Here is a 19,725-nt window from a genome sequence, read left to right on the forward strand (position 1 = left end):
CAAATTGTTGAATTGAAAAATGCACCAGTGGAACAAGGTGCAAAACCTCCTTCAGCTCGACAAATCAGTGTTCAAGTACTAGGCAGGCGAGGTGCACTTGGATGGGGACCACCGACGGCGACGACTCAGAATGAACGAAGTTCTCAAAGAAATAGAGAGTCAAGAAATCAAATCGCTCAATTGCAATCTGTTGTACAGACGCAACAAAGCCTGTTTGAATCAGCAATGGCGCAATTGAGTCAGTTACAAGAAACTGTAAACAGGCTAAGCAATGCTGGAGAAGGATCGTCACAACAACCTAATTCTCAACCGTCGAATGATGCTTAAAAAGGTACTCATACAAATTGTCCATAGTAGATGAGTATTTAAGCAGATGATACTTTATAATAGATATTGGACTTGATGTGATTTGAAGTGTTGTGACTATCCTGTAGTTATGGTAGTCAAGACTTATGTTATATCGATATGAATTTGTACACTTCTGAAATACTGGTTTTGACGTAGCTTGGTGTTGTGGCTATCCTGCAGTTATGGTGGTCATAGTTTATATTATGTTTAATATAAGTTTATGGTAGTCATAGCATATATTATGTCTAATAAAAGTTTGTTAGTAAATTAAAGTGTTAGGAGCATTTGAGTTGCTCATCATGTTAATAGAAGTGTAGCTACATTTTTTATGCATGTACACTTATGAAATACTGGTTTTGACGTAGCTAAGTGTTGTGGCTATTCTGCAGTTATGGTAGTCATAGCTTATATTTTATGTCTAATATAGGTTTATGATGTTAATCGAAGCATAACAACGATCGTTTGATACATATACTTATAAATATTAATTTTGATGTAGTTGAAATGTCGTGATGATCTTACAGTTATGGTAGTCATCACTTGTGTTGTATATATATACAAATAAGTTTATTAGTATTTTATGAAGTTATGAGCATTTTGGGTTGTTTATAGTGTTGATATAACATGGTTATTTCTCTTGTAGTGTTGCAATTTAATATTAAAAATACTTTTCAGCGACGTTTTATATATGTGTTGTTTTAAAGCACAGAAATTGAACAAAATTGAAGGCAAAATTGAAAAGAAAATATGCGTATTTTGTAACTGGTTTTCAGTGACAGATGAAGATGTCGCTGAAACGTATTTTCAGCAACGGACTAGTATGTCGCTGAAAGACATTTTCAACGACAGAAAAATATGTCGCTGAAAGACATTTTCAGCGGCATCATCTTCTGTCGCTGAAAATATCTTTCAGCGACATACTGGTCTGTCGCTGAAAATGTCCTTCAGCAATATATTTTTCTGTTGCTAAAAACACAGAAAAATATATGTAGCTGAAAACGCTTTTCAGCGACAAGAAAAGATGTGGCTGAAAATTAGTTTCAGCAACAGATGACGATGTCGCTGAAACTTTAAACGACGTATTATCTGTGACGTCCTTAGCGACGAACGAGGTCTCGTCGCTGAAACTTTTAGCGACAAAATTGGGTTTTCAGCGACATTTTTCTTATGTCTCTGAAACTCATTTTTCTTGTAGTGGTTCTTGTAATTTAGAGTTCCAAAATGAGCACCAGTTACAATGTATTCGAAAAACTTAATCGTAAATACACCGCAGTCACTACAATTACGTTGAGTTGGTGTTGAATCTACAATTACAACTGGCCAAGGCTGCACATGTTCAGGTGACTCACCTCGTCTATCAAAGAATCCAATATGGTGCAGAATCAATAGCACTAGTCTTCATGGGGTGTAGCGTCTTGTTTTTTGAAGATTAGTGTATGATGGGATGTAACATTAGAACTTGGGAGACATGGTTTGGAAGGTGGTTGACCTCTAATTGCATGAATGGACAACTTTTCATCATCAGTCAACTCGAGGAATTCTCTAACTTCCATCTAAAAGATAAAAAAATAGTTAGGTAATATAACATAATTATTATAGTAAACCCTTATGTTATAATTGTTGCATACCTTCTTTATATCAAACACTTCACTCTCTAAAAAATTAGCTTAGGACGATTGTGAACATGACCAACGAAGCATGCGAGGGATAACATTCTCATCCAATTTCTTTACAACATAACCACTCATGGTCGATATAGACTCATACGCCCATACCTACAACACATGACACAAACATAATTTAAGTATGGAAGTTTATTATATACATAAAATTAGGTAAAATAATTAAAATTAGGTATTGTAATTAAAATACATGTAGTGTTAGTGGAAACCCGCTTATACAATATTTTTCTCGATTAGATGTTCGAGCATTTCTCAATGCTTTCTTTTGCCCATTCAACATGCATTCGTATATTATTGAGCCCCAGTCATAACTATCAAATGTAGACCAATCATCTACAATTGAAATCGATTTAGTGACGATTTTTGTTTTCTTATCCTTCCCTAACAAAGCCAACTCTATGAGGTATATCAGTGTCAGCTTCACCCTATCCTCATCATCACCCTCGAAATTCAAAACTTATTTTCTATCTCATTTGCTGTGATAGACCCTTTATCATTAAAATATGTCTTTCCAAGTCTATGACTTAGTTTGGTCCCACTTGAACAACTTCCACGGCGCCATAGTCCAGTTACCATATCGAACTCCTACCTTGAAAAGGTACACATCACTCCTCCAACCATAAAGCTAATACAATCATCATTCTTCTACTCCACCTCCTTCAATAACAAATAATGGATCAACTACCCATTAAATATTATATCTACATCCAGAAATGATCCAAAAAGTGTTCTTCTGAACATCTCAAGTTGAGTATGCTCAACTTATCCTTAATATTCTTGATTGTCGTTGCGAAGTGAGATTAGACAACTTACTTGAGATCGAAAATGATCTGACGGCTTTATTATATACAAAGGGATTGGTGACGATAACATATTGAGTACAGAACTTTTAAAACCTACAAAAACATCATGATTCACCATGTCATAATTAAGAATATTAACCCAAGAGAGATGACCATTTTACATTTTGTTTTTGTTTCTTGCAATATATTGCAATGCCAAAATCCAAGCAAGAACCTATAAAAATACAAAGTTCTAATAACTCAATACCATCAATATTTTATAAATAGCTTCAAACAAAGCAAATTGGTAAAAGGAAAACAATAGAATATTCAAGAGAGATGATCATGATATATTGCAATACCAAAATCCAAGGAGGAAGATAAAATACAAGTGTCAATTGATTCAATACCATAAATATTTTAAAGAGAATACCCAACAAATATGACCATTTTACATTCTGTTTTTTTCTTGGTGCTTTGTTATTATATTTTTTTCTCTATTAGTTATTTTAATTTGGATAAAAACTAAAATTTCTTTTGAGGTTGAGCAACAAACTCACTCCACCCTCCAAAAACTTAAAATAAAATTTTACAACGAGAAAGTTTAAGAATTGAGAAGTAGCTTTTCTTTAAAAAAAATATATATATATATAAAAGAAATTTGTTCAGAACTATTTTTTAATAATTTAACTTAATAAAAAATGAATTAACTATCAATTATTTATTTAAAATTATCTCAGGTAAATTAATGGTTGAGACTTGACTTTGATTAATTTTAAAACAAATCTGACATCATTCCCCGCATCTTAATCCCAGGATACATTTTTCAAATCTTCAACCAACGGTCCATTTAAGGAATGAGATTACAAAATTTAAAGTGGTTCTTACCATTTGATTTCATTCTACCAATTGGTAAATATTATCAAATAGAATAGAAGTTTTCATTACGATTCATTGATTACGATTTTCGATAAGTAAATGGAGCCTCAATGCAATATATCTCTTTGTCGCGGCAAGTGTGTTTAATGATTAATTAAATTGTGATTCATAACTTTAATTTTCCAAGCAAGACTTTGTGTATTGTTCTGCAAGATTTTGAAAGATAAATTATGGTTTTTCTGTTAAAAGGAGACTTAATTTTCTAAGTAGATTATTCCAGCTATCCTTTAGGCTAGAGTGCCTTGCTAAATGCTACAACAATATGCCTATAGCAGCTCAGATTTTACTCTACCAAAAGATAGGCTATAACATTTCCGACCGTCAGATCTTTTCTTTTTTGCACTTTAGTCCCTCGTGTCTTAACTTGTTCAACTTCGATACTTGCATGATATATACCCAAGTATATACCTGAATAAGGGAGAGTATTATCCACCTCTTACCTCTTGTTGTAAAATTACATTTGATTTTCAGTTTTTGATTTTGGTTTTTAATTTTTGAAAATTAGGTATTTGATAACCAATTCAATTTTCTGTTTTGTTGTTTTTCAAAATCGTTTTCGAAATCTTTTGTAAATTTCAAATAAAAAAAAGTAGTTTTAAAAGACAAGTTCATGTTTTTCAAAATCTCACTTTTTTTTTCCTTCTAATGATCAATTTTTTTTGTTTGGTATATTTCACTCTAATAATACTTTTCTCGCTCTAAAATATTTTTCTACCTAAATTTTTCTTTCTTTAAATTTTCTATCTCCAAAATATTTATCCCTTTCCAAAATTTTCATTTGTATATATTTATATTTTTTTTATTTTGTTTAAACATATAACTTTCTTTTCTCTCTCTAAGAATTTCCAAATGTTTTATATTCTTATTCTCAAATTTAACATTTTATAACTTTTATTTCTCCTTCTTTCTAGTTTATTTTTTCTCAAACAAATATTGTTCGACTTTTCTTAGATTTCTCGTTCAATTTTCTTTCATTTATAACTTTTATTTCTCTTTTTATTTATCTATGGTATGTAACAAATATATTTTGAACTTTTTATTGTCCAAATTTTGTTCTCATGGTAATTTTTCTCTCTTTCTATTTTTTTTTGTTTCTTTAACGTGTTTTTTGTTCTCAGTTTTGCTCTGTCTATAATTTTCTACTTTTTACTTCAACTTTTCTCTCACAATTTTTTTTTCTAATCTTTCTCTAACTCTCTAAGTTTAGCCTCTCTTAAATTTCTCTTTCAAAAGCTTTTTTATATCTCTGAACTTTTATTTTCATGTCTCTGCATTAGAGATGACTAAAATTCGCATAGGGTTGAGTCCCCACTCTAAGAATAGAAAATGCATTTCACACCATGTACAACCTCCAATTCCAATTTTTTAAATAATTAATATATATTATATTTACTATTTTACTAAATTATGAATAAATCTTAAATATTTTTTAAACTAATTATTTATACTAGAAAATAATAAATTTTGAGTAAAATAATGTAAATTATATATCTTTGTTACTTTTTATTTTTTAAATTCTATAAATTATTAAAGCTATAATTTTTTTCACGAAGATCCCCATCTCAAATGAGGATTTTTGAACCTAGACCTTGATTTCCGAAATCTGAGAACGAGTTGGAGATGAAAATTATAAACTTTCGTGGATGAGGGCATCCCGACTCCTACCCCACATTGTTGCAATCTCTATTTTACATAGATTTTTCTTTCTTTAACATATATTTTAAATTTCTTATTTTTAAAAACAGAAAACTCAAACATATGTTTGGTTTTTAATTTTAAAAAACAAAAAACAAAAACAGTTATCAAATAAAAATAGAAAACTAAAAACAGAAAACATAATACAGAAAATCCAAAAACTAAAAACAGAAATTAAACACGCCTTAGTGTTATTTCAAGAGATGGAAAACCTATATAATAATGCGAGAGTTCCATTTTATTCCGGTATATATTTTATAGTTTCACGTTTCACGAAAGTTGAAGAACATCCACAGGTTCGAAGAGATAAATAATTAACTTTGTAATTCTTTTTCTTCTCAATCTTCAAATTGCTTTTCGAGAGCATCAATGACGTGCTTGTCGACTTGGAAGGCCTTCATAAGAACATCGAGGGAGATTGGAGGATCAGATCCAAACACGGCATTAGCAATGGTAACAACACCTGGGTTTTGGCTGCTGAGCGAAGCGAAAGCAAAAGCTGGGCCATGTGTGTTAACATTCAACTGGAAGTGAATGAGGCCTTTGGGAAACACAAACACATCTCCTTTGTGAAGAAGTTTTGCGAAGAGTTTGTTGGGGTTTGATGTGACAAAACCGGCGAGGAGAGTGCCTTCAACAACAACCAGAATTTCAGAGGCTCGTGGGTGGTAGTGGGGTGCGTTAAGGCCATATGGACCAAATTCGATTCGAGCCAAAGAGATGCCAAGAGTGTTGAGTCCAGGAAATAGCTCAACATTTACTAGAGTCACATTGGACCCCAATTTGTTAGTTGTGTTTCCAGGAGTCTCGAGTCCTCGAAAAACAAAGTCTTCAGCTTTCACAAGCTTTGGGTCCTTGCAGAACTTCCCATTCACAAACACTGCATTCCACCAAAAACAAAATATGAAAAAGGTGAAATAATAAATACATAAATAAGGCTATGTCTCATTTGGTTCATTAAATTTATGTTGAATGTAGATGGGAACCTATGTATGCATTGGTTTTTCTTATGTTTTATACATTTATACATGCAGATGAAAAGGACATTATTTAAGTGAGATTGCGTTGGAATGTAAATCAGAAAAAACTACATTTGTCGTAGTTTAGTAATAACTAATGCCAATTGGCGCATAGTTCTACTATTATTATCATTATCAATATAGTTACTACCTTATATAAATTTTTGTATGACTATGGATAATTTAACACATACGGTGGTGAAATGGACAATAGATAAAATTTGTATAATACCATTTCCTCCCACTCCCATGAATAAGAAAAAGTCAAGTTTTATTAATTCGATAATAATTCAACGAGAGCGAGAGACAAGAAACTGTAACATGAAAGATATGAATACGGCTAAAAGTTACCAGCATATTTGAAGTCACTGGGTTCATCAATGGCTACACAGAAGTCTTGAAGAGGGCTGGGATCATAACAAGAAACAAAGATTGCTGCCTGTAAAATAAGGAGCAAGATGGCAGCTGAAGAAGAAAACCCAATAAAACCCTTCATAGTTAATTATTCGTATATTGAGAGAACACCAAGTTTAAGCATTTGATGCAAATCTTGTCATTAGATCAAATCTATTTATAGATGGATGGACTTGGATTTAAAGTGTTGTTGGTACTTAACATTTCAACAACAAAAATTTGAGTTGAAGAAATTTCTTCAACCACCCCTTTGGAATTTTACAATAATATTTCTTCTGTACTTTCTAAGATCCAAATTCAAATACGCAAACATTTTAATATACAGATATATATTGGCGAACACGTTAAAATTGTCCATAATATTTCATGTTTGTATTATTAGATAGGGTTTTAAATTTTCCGGAGGTGAATTTTCAGTTCCATTACATCGTAATAGAATACATGAAACAATAGAAAATAGCAACAAATGTCACTAATATAAACAAAATATATTAATAATAATTCTAATTTATTTAGAATGTTTAAAATGTTTATTTATTTTTTATGAATTTTATGAAATTTGTGATTTTTTTCATAAATATTTATCGACATTTACATTTTATTTATATTTTCATCGTTATTTCGATAAAATTGAAATCTTTAACATATACATCGACATTTTAAACATTCATCGATACGTTTACCTCTATATATATAGTGAACTTCCATCTCAAAACCAATTTTTTAGTCTTTGTCATTTTCTTGAGCCTTAATTGTATAAATGAATCAGACTTCATTCCATTTGGTAAGGAATTGCTTTAATAATTAAAATCAAAGTTATCCAAATTAAACTAACTTACCATTTAAGTAAACAAAATTATTAAAATGAAAGAATGGTTGATGGCGGTGGTTGCTCCTATATATGTAAACGCATACCCTCCATTCAGAAGACTTCTTTTTCTTCTTCTTCTTTTTCTTTTTTCAATAATTAACTTGGTTTGCAAACTTGAGTGGGGAGAGACGGATACCCTTTCTTTCTTTCAATAATTCACTTCCTTTTTAATTTATATAACTTGTTTTTATAGGATCACCAGTACAAAACTGGCTCAATGATAGTTATGAACAGTAAAAAAAAGTTTGGAAAAAAACTATCACAAATAAATTTTTAGATTTTTAAAATTTTATGACATTTTTCAACTGTCACGAAAATTAGAATTTTTTCTTTGAAATGACAGTTAAAAATTTTCACAAAATGATAGAGGTGCAATTTTGGCTGAAAAAAATGCTAGTTTTTGGATTTTGTATAAATTTGTGACAGTTAAAAACTGTCATGAAAACTGGACTTTTTTTATTTATTCAATGACAGTTAAAAATTGTTAAGAAATGGTAGACATGCAATTTTGGCAGGAAAAAAGTGATAATTTTCTAATTTTGTATATTTTGTGACAGTTAACTGTAAATTTTTCTTTTTTGATTCAATGATAGTTATTTTTTTTTTTTTTTAAGATTTCATTACAATTAAAAACAAACATGATTTATAGTCTTGCCATCATTTTCAGAAATAAAGAACATTTTTTAACCATCACAACTCTATTTAACCATTTTGGACTACCAAAAAAAAAAAGTCACAAATAGTTTCGAGCATGTTTTACTTTTTTTTTTTTTTTTTTTTGCAAGAATTCAATACTTTCTCTTACCCTCTGTTTGGCGTCAAGAATGTCACAAATAGTTTCAAGCTTGTTTTGCATGTTGCTTTTTGTAAGAATTCAATAATTTCTTCTACCTTTTGTTGTGTTTCCATCTTCTTGGGAACTAGTTAAGAAATTAGTAATTTCTGTAAAAGTATTTGCCCAATTTTGAATGTGGGAGCCTTCTGTCGAGTACCATTTTTGTTTTTGCATCAAACTTCTTATTGCTTGGGTTCTTATTCATGTTGGTTTTTTGGTCTGATTGTGCAAAAGAATTAAGACGTTTGATTTATTAAGTAAATGAAATCATTGCAGAAATTAACATTATTTATTGTGGCTTAATCGATGCTTCGACTTGCAAGCGAATTAACTATTAGGTTTCAGAATTTGGATACTACAACAATTGTCTCATTTAATGTCGGTTGGTAGCTTATAAACAATTACGTTTTCATCTATAGTGTCAATTTTTGAAAAGTGGATCTGTAATGTCAGTTCACAAGTGACATCAAATATGGAGATAGGATGTCTGTTTACAAGCGACATCGAATGTCGAGAAAATAAATAATAAAAAATGAGAAGGTGTACGGATATGATGTCGGTTAGTAAGCGACATAAAATGACTAAAAATAAATTAATTAAAAATATATATATGGACTCTTAATATTAGTACCTAACCATCACTACATATATAGATACAATGTTATTTGAAAAAGCTGACATCATAGGTTGAAAAAAAGAAAACAAAATATTTTCCCAAACTAAAAAAATAATAATAAAATAAAAAGAAAAAGAAAGTCAAAAATTAGAAAAGAAAAATATTGGGGTGATAAAAAACCCTAACTCATTTCTCATTACAATTCCTTTCTTATTGCCTCCTCTTTGGCAGATTGAACATTCTGAGATTCCCACTGCCCAGCCTTTTTTCCCCTCATCAAATCTTTTCTTTTTTTTGTGGTGCCTCCCCGATTTTTCAAGAATCCGGAATGTTTTCTTTATTTTTTTAAAGGTAAAGTAAGATATATTAAACAAGAAAAACATAAGGAGGATTTCATGAGATTAAGACACCAAAAAACTACAAGGGCGAACAGAAACAAACGGAAATCACGAAAATAAGTCTCACACAGAGATAAACATGAGCTCAGAGCTCCTACAACAGCTCCCAGACCAAGTAGTGCAACGAAAATACACCCGAGTGACCCCTACTATCATGAATCCTCAGATTCCGCTCCCTCCAAAGATGAAAAATAATCGAAGTCCAAGCTAACTGCCACACACGACGCGAGTAGACGACCCAGCACTAACATCACAAACCCGAGTAAACTGAGTAGGCTAATAGGAAACCTAATGTGACCAACAAGCCCACGAAAGCATACAAGCCCAAACCTCCCTACTATAACGGCAGTCAAAAAACAGAGGATCCCTAAAACCTAAATCAGTACAAAAAAAAACACAAGTAGCAGGTACCAACACATCCCACTGACGAAGACAATCACGTATAGAGAGGTGATCACGAATTGCCAACCAAGAAATAAAAGAGTGGTGAGGAATATTCCCTCCAAACCGCAACAAAGGAAAGTAAGGGACCGGAGGACGACGAGGACGAAAATATTGGTGCCGAAGTCGGAATAGATCTTCGAAAAACCTCAACTTCTCCAAATCCCTAACTCCACAGTGCGCTTCCCTCCCCCTTTTCCTCGATTTTCTCTCGATCTCTCTCTTTTCCCTCGTCTTCAGTCGTTGCTGGTCATCATCGGTCCTCGCGTACAGTAGTTGCCAATCCTTGCATCAAATCGTCGCTGCTGGATTTGGTTTCGTAAGTTTTTTTATTTTGTGTATTGAATGTGATAAAAATAAGTTAAAAAGCGAGAAACAAAGAAGTCAGACTCGCATCGCTACCAACTGGCTTATGGCATCCGAAAGATTAAACTTCCTCTCGATTTGTGTTTTCCACTTCCATTAATTCTTCGTTTCTTATACATTAGTTTTGGCCACTGAAATTTTGATGATAATAGTGACTCATTTTTGTGTTAAGGTGCTTTTAACCGTGCAAATTGTCATAACTTTTCTGTTTTTCTTCTTTTACTAACCGGGAAGTGGATTGTATTTTGGGAATACTAACATGTAATAACTGTTGTAGTTAAGACGTTTGAAATTTTAAGAGCATTGCATCCCCAATACTGGAAATCTCATTGAGGTAGAGATATTTCCATTTTGATCAACATTGCATCCCATAACTAACATGAGATTATTGTTATAATTTATGGGTTAGCCGTTGTATACTTCGGTCTTGTAAATTGGTCACTAGTGGGAGCTAGGATTTTAAACCTTCCCATAACATTATGCGGGGGGAGTGGAAGGTTATAAATGCAAAGGGGAAAGTTATGTAAATTTTAGTTAGACACATTGCAAGGGATTAATCCCCAATATTGGGGATTGTTTAGTGCAGTGGGGTTCACTCGTAGAAAGGCGGCTTTCAATGACAGTTAAATTCTGTCATTAACATCATTCATGACAATTATGTAATTGTTATCTATTAAGGCATCAAGAAAGAGAAGAAGATGACAAATTTTAAAAATTGTCATCAATGCATTTTCAACTACAGTTATACTTTGTCATGAATAGATTTTCCATCACAATTAATAAATGTCACAGAAAGTCATTTAATTACAATTTATAAGTGTCACTAAAACAATCAAATATTTTTGTCATTCTGTCAATAAATACCTAAAGATGACAGTTTATAAATTGTCATGAACTAGTATTTAACGACAGTTAAAGATTGACATGAATTTTTTTTTTACGATTATTTATAATTGTCATGAAAACTTTTGTAGTGATAGTTTTGATAGTCAATATTACCAGTTTTAACAATCACGAAAAATTATATAATGACAACTTAAAAATGTCATGCAACATTAAATAAAGACATTCGATATATGTCACGTAAAGGTTTACAACGACAATTTAGAATTATCATGATATACTTGATAATGTCAACATTTAATTGTCAAGAAACAGTTTAAATTTTTTTTTTTTTTTGTCAGGAAACCTATTTTGTTGACATTTATAAATGTAACTTTTCATATAAACTTGTTTTGAAATGTTTCTAAAAATCGCTTTCCATAGTTGTACCTGTATCTGTCAATTGTAACGTATGTTACATACAAAAACATATATATCCATTAGTACACCAACTCACCTACAAATATAAAGTGTATACATATAGTAAATTATATATACATGAACGAAGGTTTTTCATGTCCATCAACCACGTACATAAACAAACTATACCAAGTAACTACTAACCCCACAAAAAATTACCCAACAGTCATCTTTTAGATATTCCAAGTAGCTACCCGTTGTGGTTCTCCAGGCTCTTCTTGGAAGACCTAAGCAATGGATAAAAACCTCAAATATTTCACAATAGTATATGCAAAAGGTCAAACTACAACAAATGTAGCTAATATATTACTATTATATGTTGTTAGAGTTCATACCGTGTAAACATGAAAGGTCAAACTACAAAATGTAACTAACATATTACAGAAACGCTCGGCCCTGCTTCCTTCAACTCTCGCTCCCACATGTTGAACAACATATTCAAAACAAACAATTAAGAAAACACGAATCTAACTTCGGCAAACATACACAAAAGTGAAGAACCTAAACTTTCAAATCTCTTACACTGAGTTTACTTCCTCTTTCTACTCATTGTATACAAAAGAAAATTATATTCCAGACCTTCGGAATCAACACAGTCTGAACCATGTCAATCACATCGAACAAATCATTATCATCTTCGTGATTCTTATTGAACTCACCATTTAATCTATCCTCATCTACTCTAGGTGCATGTTCTTCACCATGCCAGAACCATACCCTATAGCTCTTATCAATACCGTGTTCGTACAAGTGATTTCTAATGGTTACAGCATCCTTATCTATATAGTTTCCACATTTCAAGCAGGGACAACGTATAACCTTAGAACCATTTGCATGATTGAATCCAAATTCAATGAATGACTCGACTCCTAACTCATAATCCTCAGACAATCTATTTTTTTCCATCCATGATTTGTCCATTGTCCTGATATTAGCCAACTTATTAAATGATGACGTAAACAATTTGCTGATGATAATATGGAAAAGAAAGAAACTACAGGTCGAGACTAATTTTAAGGTTTATTCAAAGTACATCAAATATGGACAGTATGATTAAACTTGTTGCCAAACTTCAAGAGCATGAGATCATCCCATGAAAGGCATCGTAGGGAGGACCATCCCAATAAAGAAACTATCATGACGTATAATGGTCATTAAAAGGAGAAGTTTCCTAGAAACAAACAAACTTGCAAAGATATGAAGGCTAGCAAATATCTAACTATAGTATCTAAATTGGTTAGTCTAACAATTAGACAACTTTCATAAGGTATAATTTAACTAAACTAACATGGAAAAAGTAGAAACCTTCCTATTCTTATTCCTATTCCTATTTCATATTCCCTAAAATATAGCAAATAAACGCACTTGTTTTTTTTTCTTCCCTACTCATTTTTCTTGTGTATATAGCAAAGGGATTCAAGAAAAATTATTATGATTGTTGTGTATATAAGAAAGTTATTACTAGTGATGTCTTTGTTCTACTCCTCCTCTATGTCGATGACATCTTGATAGCTTCTAAAGATAAAAGCGAGATTGAAAAGATAAAATATGAACTTAGAAGTGAATTTGAGATGAAGGACTTGGGCTAAGGCAAGAAAATTCTGGGTATGGAGCTTCGTAGAGGTTGTCCAAGAAACTCATATTGTTTATATCACAAGCTGAATACTTGAACAAGGTGATAAAACATTTCCATTTGGAGTCTGCTAAGACAGTTAAAACTACATTAGCCTAACATTTTAAGTTGTCAACATGTCAGTTTCCTTTTACATCATATGAAATTGAAGAACCATTTGTCAGTTCCATATGTTAGTTTAGTTGGAAGCCTTATGTATGGGACGATTTGTAAACTCTAACATTTCTTAATGAAACAATACTAGACAACAGATGTTTTAGAGTTATAAAACTAGCAGCAAATATTTTTACAAAAAATTGTTAAGGTGAAAGTTAGCCTATGTTTAAAAACCATAACTTCTATGAACTAAGATGACATAATAATTACATCTATACATTCAGTCCACCTAAAAGAGATAAAAAATGAAATGGGAAAATAATCAATTACACATTAATTCATACCAATAATTATTCAATTGAGAAGAATGAAAACACTTACATGTCTTGTTGTCAAAGTTTCAATATTAGGTAGACCTTTACTTCTAAATCCTTGCCATCGGCTGCACCAAGCCCATATGATGAAATAATAACATGATGAGAATTAATTAGAAAACCTTCTTGTTGAAACCATGAACTCAACTAGCCCGAAGCACATCATCAATCTCAGAACGGCCAATATTCAGCTCATAGCAGTCCAACATATTTCCATAACTAGAACATGTAAATTTTTCAAAACGAAACACAACCTCTCTTACGACGAACATATATCCAACAGGATTCTCACAAAAGTTCAGCATGCTTTTCAAACACAACCAAGCAAACGACAACATAACAACAATCTTTAAAAGCCACAACCACCAACATAACAACAATCTTTCAAAGCCACAACCACCAACATAAACTCAGCATGTTTCAGCCCTACAACCTCATCACAAATATTCAATAAGTTCTTAGGAACACGACCAAGCAAGCAATTTAGTAAACACCATTGAGAAATACGTCCATTAATTCCAGAAAACAGTATTCAATCCCACGTGTTCAGAACTAAACAAGAACCAACATGTGTATCCAACAGTTCATTAACAATATAGCAAGTGTAGTATAAAGTTTAAAGGCAACCAAACAACCAAGCAACTTATACGTTCAAGAGCAAATATGGACAAGTAAGAACTACTAACCAAAGGGTCCTAACGCGTCACTAACACCTTAATATTCAATACCTACTAAATCTCGCTGAACCAATTTGGGTCTTTGGTGGGTCGATGTCGAATGGGTTCGCCATTGCAAAACTGAGTTCAAAAAGAGCTCGAACTTGCTGGTCCTACATAGTAAAAGATGTGGATAGCTCAAATCGACCTTTGTTTGGGAGTGGGTAAGCGTCAAACCAACGTCGAAGGGGGTGGGTATCACAAATCGACGTCGTTTTGGTATGGGTCAAAGCCGAAGGAAGAAAACGCACCTAAAGTCGAGCTGTTCGGAAGTTGCCGCAGGTCGAGTTAGTCACCAAAGGAACATTGAGGATGGCGCACGTGTTCGAGGTTCGTGGGTTGCCGTTGGATAGCTGAGCCGCCGAGAAAATCGATGAAAAGCGTTTGAGTCGCCGTGAAATCACGCAGAACCCGCGGAGGTGAACCAAATGTCGTCGAACACTCAAGCTGTCGTGGGTCGTCGACTTTTTGAAGCGAGGAGGGCACGGCTGCGTGATTTCACCGAAGAAGAAAACAGTTTGGGGGGGGGGGGGCACGACTGGTGACAAAGAGAGGGGAAGAAAGATGGTCTAGGTTTCCCTTTTTTTTGTTTTGTTTTCTTTCCTTTGTTTTTTTCTAAGACCCAAATTAAAAAGAGGTCCATGGGTAAAACTAAAACTCTAATTTTCTTTAAAACTAACGATTTTCAGAACAAAAGCCCAAGCCAAAACACCAATGCAATTAGAATTAAAATTCATAACAAACTCACGTCAATCCAGAATAAAATAAAAAAACAAAATGAAAGGAAAGGAAATAGTTTAGAATAAATTTGAAATAAATTATAATTCTTTATGTTACACGAAATCCCACTCTAAAAAGGATTTGGGAAAAATAATTAAATTTCAAAACCCAACCATAAAATGCAAAAGTGAAAATTAAATTCCCTAAACGTTAGATTAAGATTTAATAAAAAAAAAAAAACTCTTTAAAAAAAATTTAAAACTTAATTCATCTCAATCTAAGGAGAGATTAGACTTTAAGTTCTAATTTACCCAAAAATAGATCTCTGAAATTAGAAGATCTAGTAATTTAATTATCCTTAAAGGAAAAATCTAAATGCACAATTTAAATCTTAAAATAAAAATAACTCGAAAACTTGGGACGTTACAGAAATCATCTTTCTCAATATCTTCTTCCCCAACATTAGAAGCCTCATCTTTCTCAAAAGAGTTGGAAATTGTAATATTTAAAAAAATATATATTACCGACGCTATTTTAGAATGGTCGGGAATATTAATATGTCCCGACTATTTCGAAAATAGTCAGGAATTGTAATATTTAAAAAAATAAAAAACAATAGCGCCCAACAATTTATTAAAATATTGGTGTAAAGTCCACTATTCAACTTTTTTTCTAAAAATAGTCATGAGTGGTAATTTAAAAAAATTAAGAAAAATTTTGACCGACTATATAATAAAATAGTCGGGAATAGAAATCTCTCCCTTCTATTTCAAAAATCGTCGGGAGTGGTAATATATAAAAACAAAATTTTACTCGACTATTAGGCAAAAGCGTCGGTAAGAGTAACTTCACCCAATGTCGATAATAAAAGCGTCGAAAATATATTCCTTTCCAGATTATTTTAGTCAATAGTCGGCAGAGTCTCGACTATTATTCTTTAATTGGGAAAAAAATGTTTGCCCAGTGTCGAGAATAAAAGCGTTGGAAAAAACTCATAATTCTTGTAGTGTTGGCTATCGATTATGTGAATTTGCATCATTTAAATAACGGATCTTGAACGACGGCGTGAGGAAGATAATGAACTTTTGGTTTTTTGAAAAGAACATCGAAAACAGATGAGGAAGAAAGAAGTTTGCAAAATGGCGTGGTTTGATTTAATTTATTTTAATTGTAATTACCTACAATGAAAAAATGATTACTATATTAATATTATACTTGAACATTTCATAAAATCAACTTATTTTGTTGGTGTTTGGTATACACATGTGTCCATAAGTCTCAGTGGTCTTCAGCGTTCAATTCACACAGGTAACTAAATATGTTATCGTTATATATAAATAAATATATATATATATATTACAAAAAGAAATATCTACTACGTTTTTATTTTCATTTTATTGACTTGTTTTTATTTTCTTTCAAAAAGTTACTATTAATATTCTTGAAAATTTAGACAAGAATCTAATAAAAAAAACAAATTCTCAAAACTAAGATTTAATTTTGGAAATTTCTATCTAAACTTCAAAATTTTATGTTATAAAAATTTAAAGCTTCATCAACCTAACTAGTTCCAATTTAAACTCAAATTAATTCCTAACCATTCAATTAAGTTGATTACCTTTCATTCTAATAAAAAAAAATCAAGATATAATTTAAATGTGAATATTTTATTTACGGAATGCTTGGTGAAACTAAAATTAACTTATATTATTTTTTATAAAAATATATTAATAGAGGGTTGAAAAAATAATTTAAATTTATAGGGCTCAAACTCGGGACCGAAAAGAGGAAGGGCACAATTACGCTAACCATACCACTATAACAAATACCATTTTCTACTTGTTTCATGGAGTATTTGGAGAAACTATTAAGCATAAATCTATACTCGATGCGACCGAACAATCCCGAAATAATTAATATCGTTAACGAAGCTGCAGTTTTTCCGACAGAAATGAAACGCGCTCAAAATAATTTGTTTTTGTATGTCATACATTATCAAGATGATCTAGGTAATTGTCATGGAATACTTGAAATTTTTTTCATTTTCATTGACAATTATAAAATGTCATAAAAGCCTGAAAACTTTCGTAAATTGTCGTTTTTTCCCGCCAAAATTCGCCTCCACCATTCGTGATAGTTTTCCACTGTCATTGAAATTTCGATTTTCGCGATAGTTTTTAACTGTCATAAAACTTACAAAATCCGAAAAATAGCATTTTTTCCCACCAAAAACGCGTCCCCATCATTTATGACAGTTTTTTTTCATCCAAACTTTTTTACTGGTCACAATTGTCATGGAAGACCAACTTTCTACTAGTGTTGTATGACGATCCTGTAGTTATGGTCGTTACGTCGCATGCATGTAGTGAGTTTATTAAATTAATTGCATTCTCGTGTGACTATCATACAGTTATGGTAGTCAGTTCAACTTCATGCATTTTGTGGATTTATAAGATTAATTACGTTGTTGTGTGGCTATCCTATAGTTATGGTAGCCTACTTATTTTAGGGGTGGACTAGACCAATTTGAAGCTAGTTTATGGACCTCAATAACGTGCAGGAGCTTTTAAAACACCTACATAGCCTGGTTATCCTCAATACATGTTCAATTTTAGTTTGGCATCCATGGTTCAATTAGTTGTTGTTTAGCTTTTTTTTTTTTTGTTTACTACTTTCTACTTTCTATTGAGGTATGATTCTCGGTCATTGTTCTTCATTGAAATATAAATTAGTATGTCTCACGAATATGTTGGATTGTGGATTGTTTTAATGTTCTTTAGTTGATATTACATGAGAGATTTGTACTTATTGTTGAACTGGAAATGTATTTTGATTTTTGAAAAGCATGTTAATTAGAGATTTGTACTTATCATTGAACTGGAACTAGAACTCGTTCAAGTCTGAAAGGTATTTTCGAGTCTTTGTATTTGTTTTGTTTATAAATTTTGATTTATCTTTGTAAGTTGGATGTGGTTTGTGTAGGGATGGGAAGTGCCATATGTGTTGAATTCCCCTTTTTTGCTAATAAATTTGCAGGTTTGTTGAGATCACGATGAATATGTTTGAAGGAGATTGATTCAAAATGAAAGGTCTGAGACACTTTTATCTCGTATGGTTTCAGAGTCTCTTCGTAGAAGAGAGATTGCACCAAGGGAGTCAGATTTATATTCCACAATTAGGCGACTACAAAAAAATTGAGCGCGCAACCCGGATGCCTTTGAGGATTGCTAAAATCTTAGCAAGAAGGGGAGAGTGAGAAATTGGGACAAATTGCTAAAATCTTCTTCCCTGTGTTGCCTTCTGTTTTCCATCAATGTCGACCTACCGTTTAGAGGTAGTTCCCTTCCTTTAATTTTTCTCCTTCTCACACATCCCCACATCCGCCTTTATTTCTTTTCGTACTTCTCAGTTCTTCCCTTTCTCCATTTTCCTGTTAGGTAATATTTCTTCTCTTGTGTGTTTCCATTCTTTCGTGTGTTTTCATGACAATGGTTATTTCTTCTCTGGTGTGTTTCCATCCTTTAATTTTTGTCCTTCTCACGCATGGAGAAATATTTCTAGTTTGTTTCATTATTTAGGTATTGCGATATGCCTCATGGAGAACTGTCATTCAAAGATTGTGATTGTGGCCCTTCTTTGGTTAGGTTAGCATGCACTAGGTCTATTGATGTACAGTTGACTACTTTGTTTACATTGTGTACATACTTCGAACTTTCAATATATTATCTTACTATATATGAATACTTTGTTTATATGCTTGGTTCATCTCCATTTGAATATAATTTATTAATGCATAAGGTTGATGTAAGACTACATATGATTTCGTAGGTGAAATATGTTACAATAGACAGGTACTAGCTATAGTGGTAAAAAAATAACTTTAAGAAACATGTCATCATAGGTTTTATTCAGTTATACAAAAATTGTCATCAATTTCATAGTTATGACAGTTGAAAAAGTATAATAAATGTCAACAAAAAAGATTTTAATTGTCATTGTTGAACTTCTCTTGACAATGTTGAAAGTCAACTATATTGTCATGTTACAAGTTTAATGACAGTTATAAAGGTCAATAAAATAGATTTAAATTGTCACAAAACAATTTTGTGTGACATTTATCATGACAGTTTTTAGTTCTTGTTATATAAATTTTCATGACAATGAATAGAATGTCGTGATTAAATATTCCATGACATTTGTTAAATTGTCATTATACAATTTGTCGTGACACTTATGAAACGTTATTAGAAAGATTTTCTTGACAATTTAAAATTGTTGTGAAAACGTCTTATTCGACTGGGAAGAAAGTTTTTTGCTCTATTCCATGACAAATATAATTTGTCATCAAATAAGTTATTTGTGATAATATATAACTGTGATGGATGATTTATTTATGACAAACTATAACAGTCGTTATAAGTGTATTCATGACAATTTTTTTACAACTATCTTGATATTACTTTTCTTGATGCCTTAAA

The 19,725-nt window shown here is 31.9% G+C and overlaps 1 protein-coding gene across 1 annotated transcript; it reads right to left on the reverse strand.

The window, feature by feature from the left end:
- Positions 1-5,661: 5,661 nt before the first annotated feature.
- On the reverse strand, positions 5,662-7,024 carry LOC111019892 (germin-like protein subfamily 1 member 13). Its single transcript, XM_022296415.2, has 2 exons — positions 6,817-7,024; positions 5,662-6,326 (listed from the first exon to the last, which is right to left on the reverse strand). Exons 1-2 carry the CDS (start codon positions 6,959-6,961, stop codon positions 5,785-5,787), a joined length of 687 nt encoding a protein of 228 aa, XP_022152107.1. The 5' UTR covers positions 6,962-7,024; the 3' UTR covers positions 5,662-5,784.
- Positions 7,025-19,725: the final 12,701 nt, after the last annotated feature.

This window comes from Momordica charantia (assembly GCF_013281855.1).
Source record: "Momordica charantia cultivar OHB3-1 chromosome 6 unlocalized genomic scaffold, Mcharantia_2.0 BLBB01000006.1, whole genome shotgun sequence".
In the NCBI taxonomy this organism is placed as follows: Eukaryota; Viridiplantae; Streptophyta; class Magnoliopsida; order Cucurbitales; family Cucurbitaceae; genus Momordica; species Momordica charantia.

What these genes read in the sequence shown, in the direction of transcription:
- LOC111019892 (XM_022296415.2), bottom strand. Translation starts at nt 6,961, where the DNA reads ATGAAGGGTTTTATTGGGTTTTCTTCTTCAGCTGCCATCTTGCTCCTT. An exon ending in CAGTGACTTCAAATATGCTG is followed by an intron (nt 6,327 to 6,816) that starts GTAACTTTTAGC and finishes GGTGGAATGCAG; the next exon opens with TGTTTGTGAATGGGAAGTTC.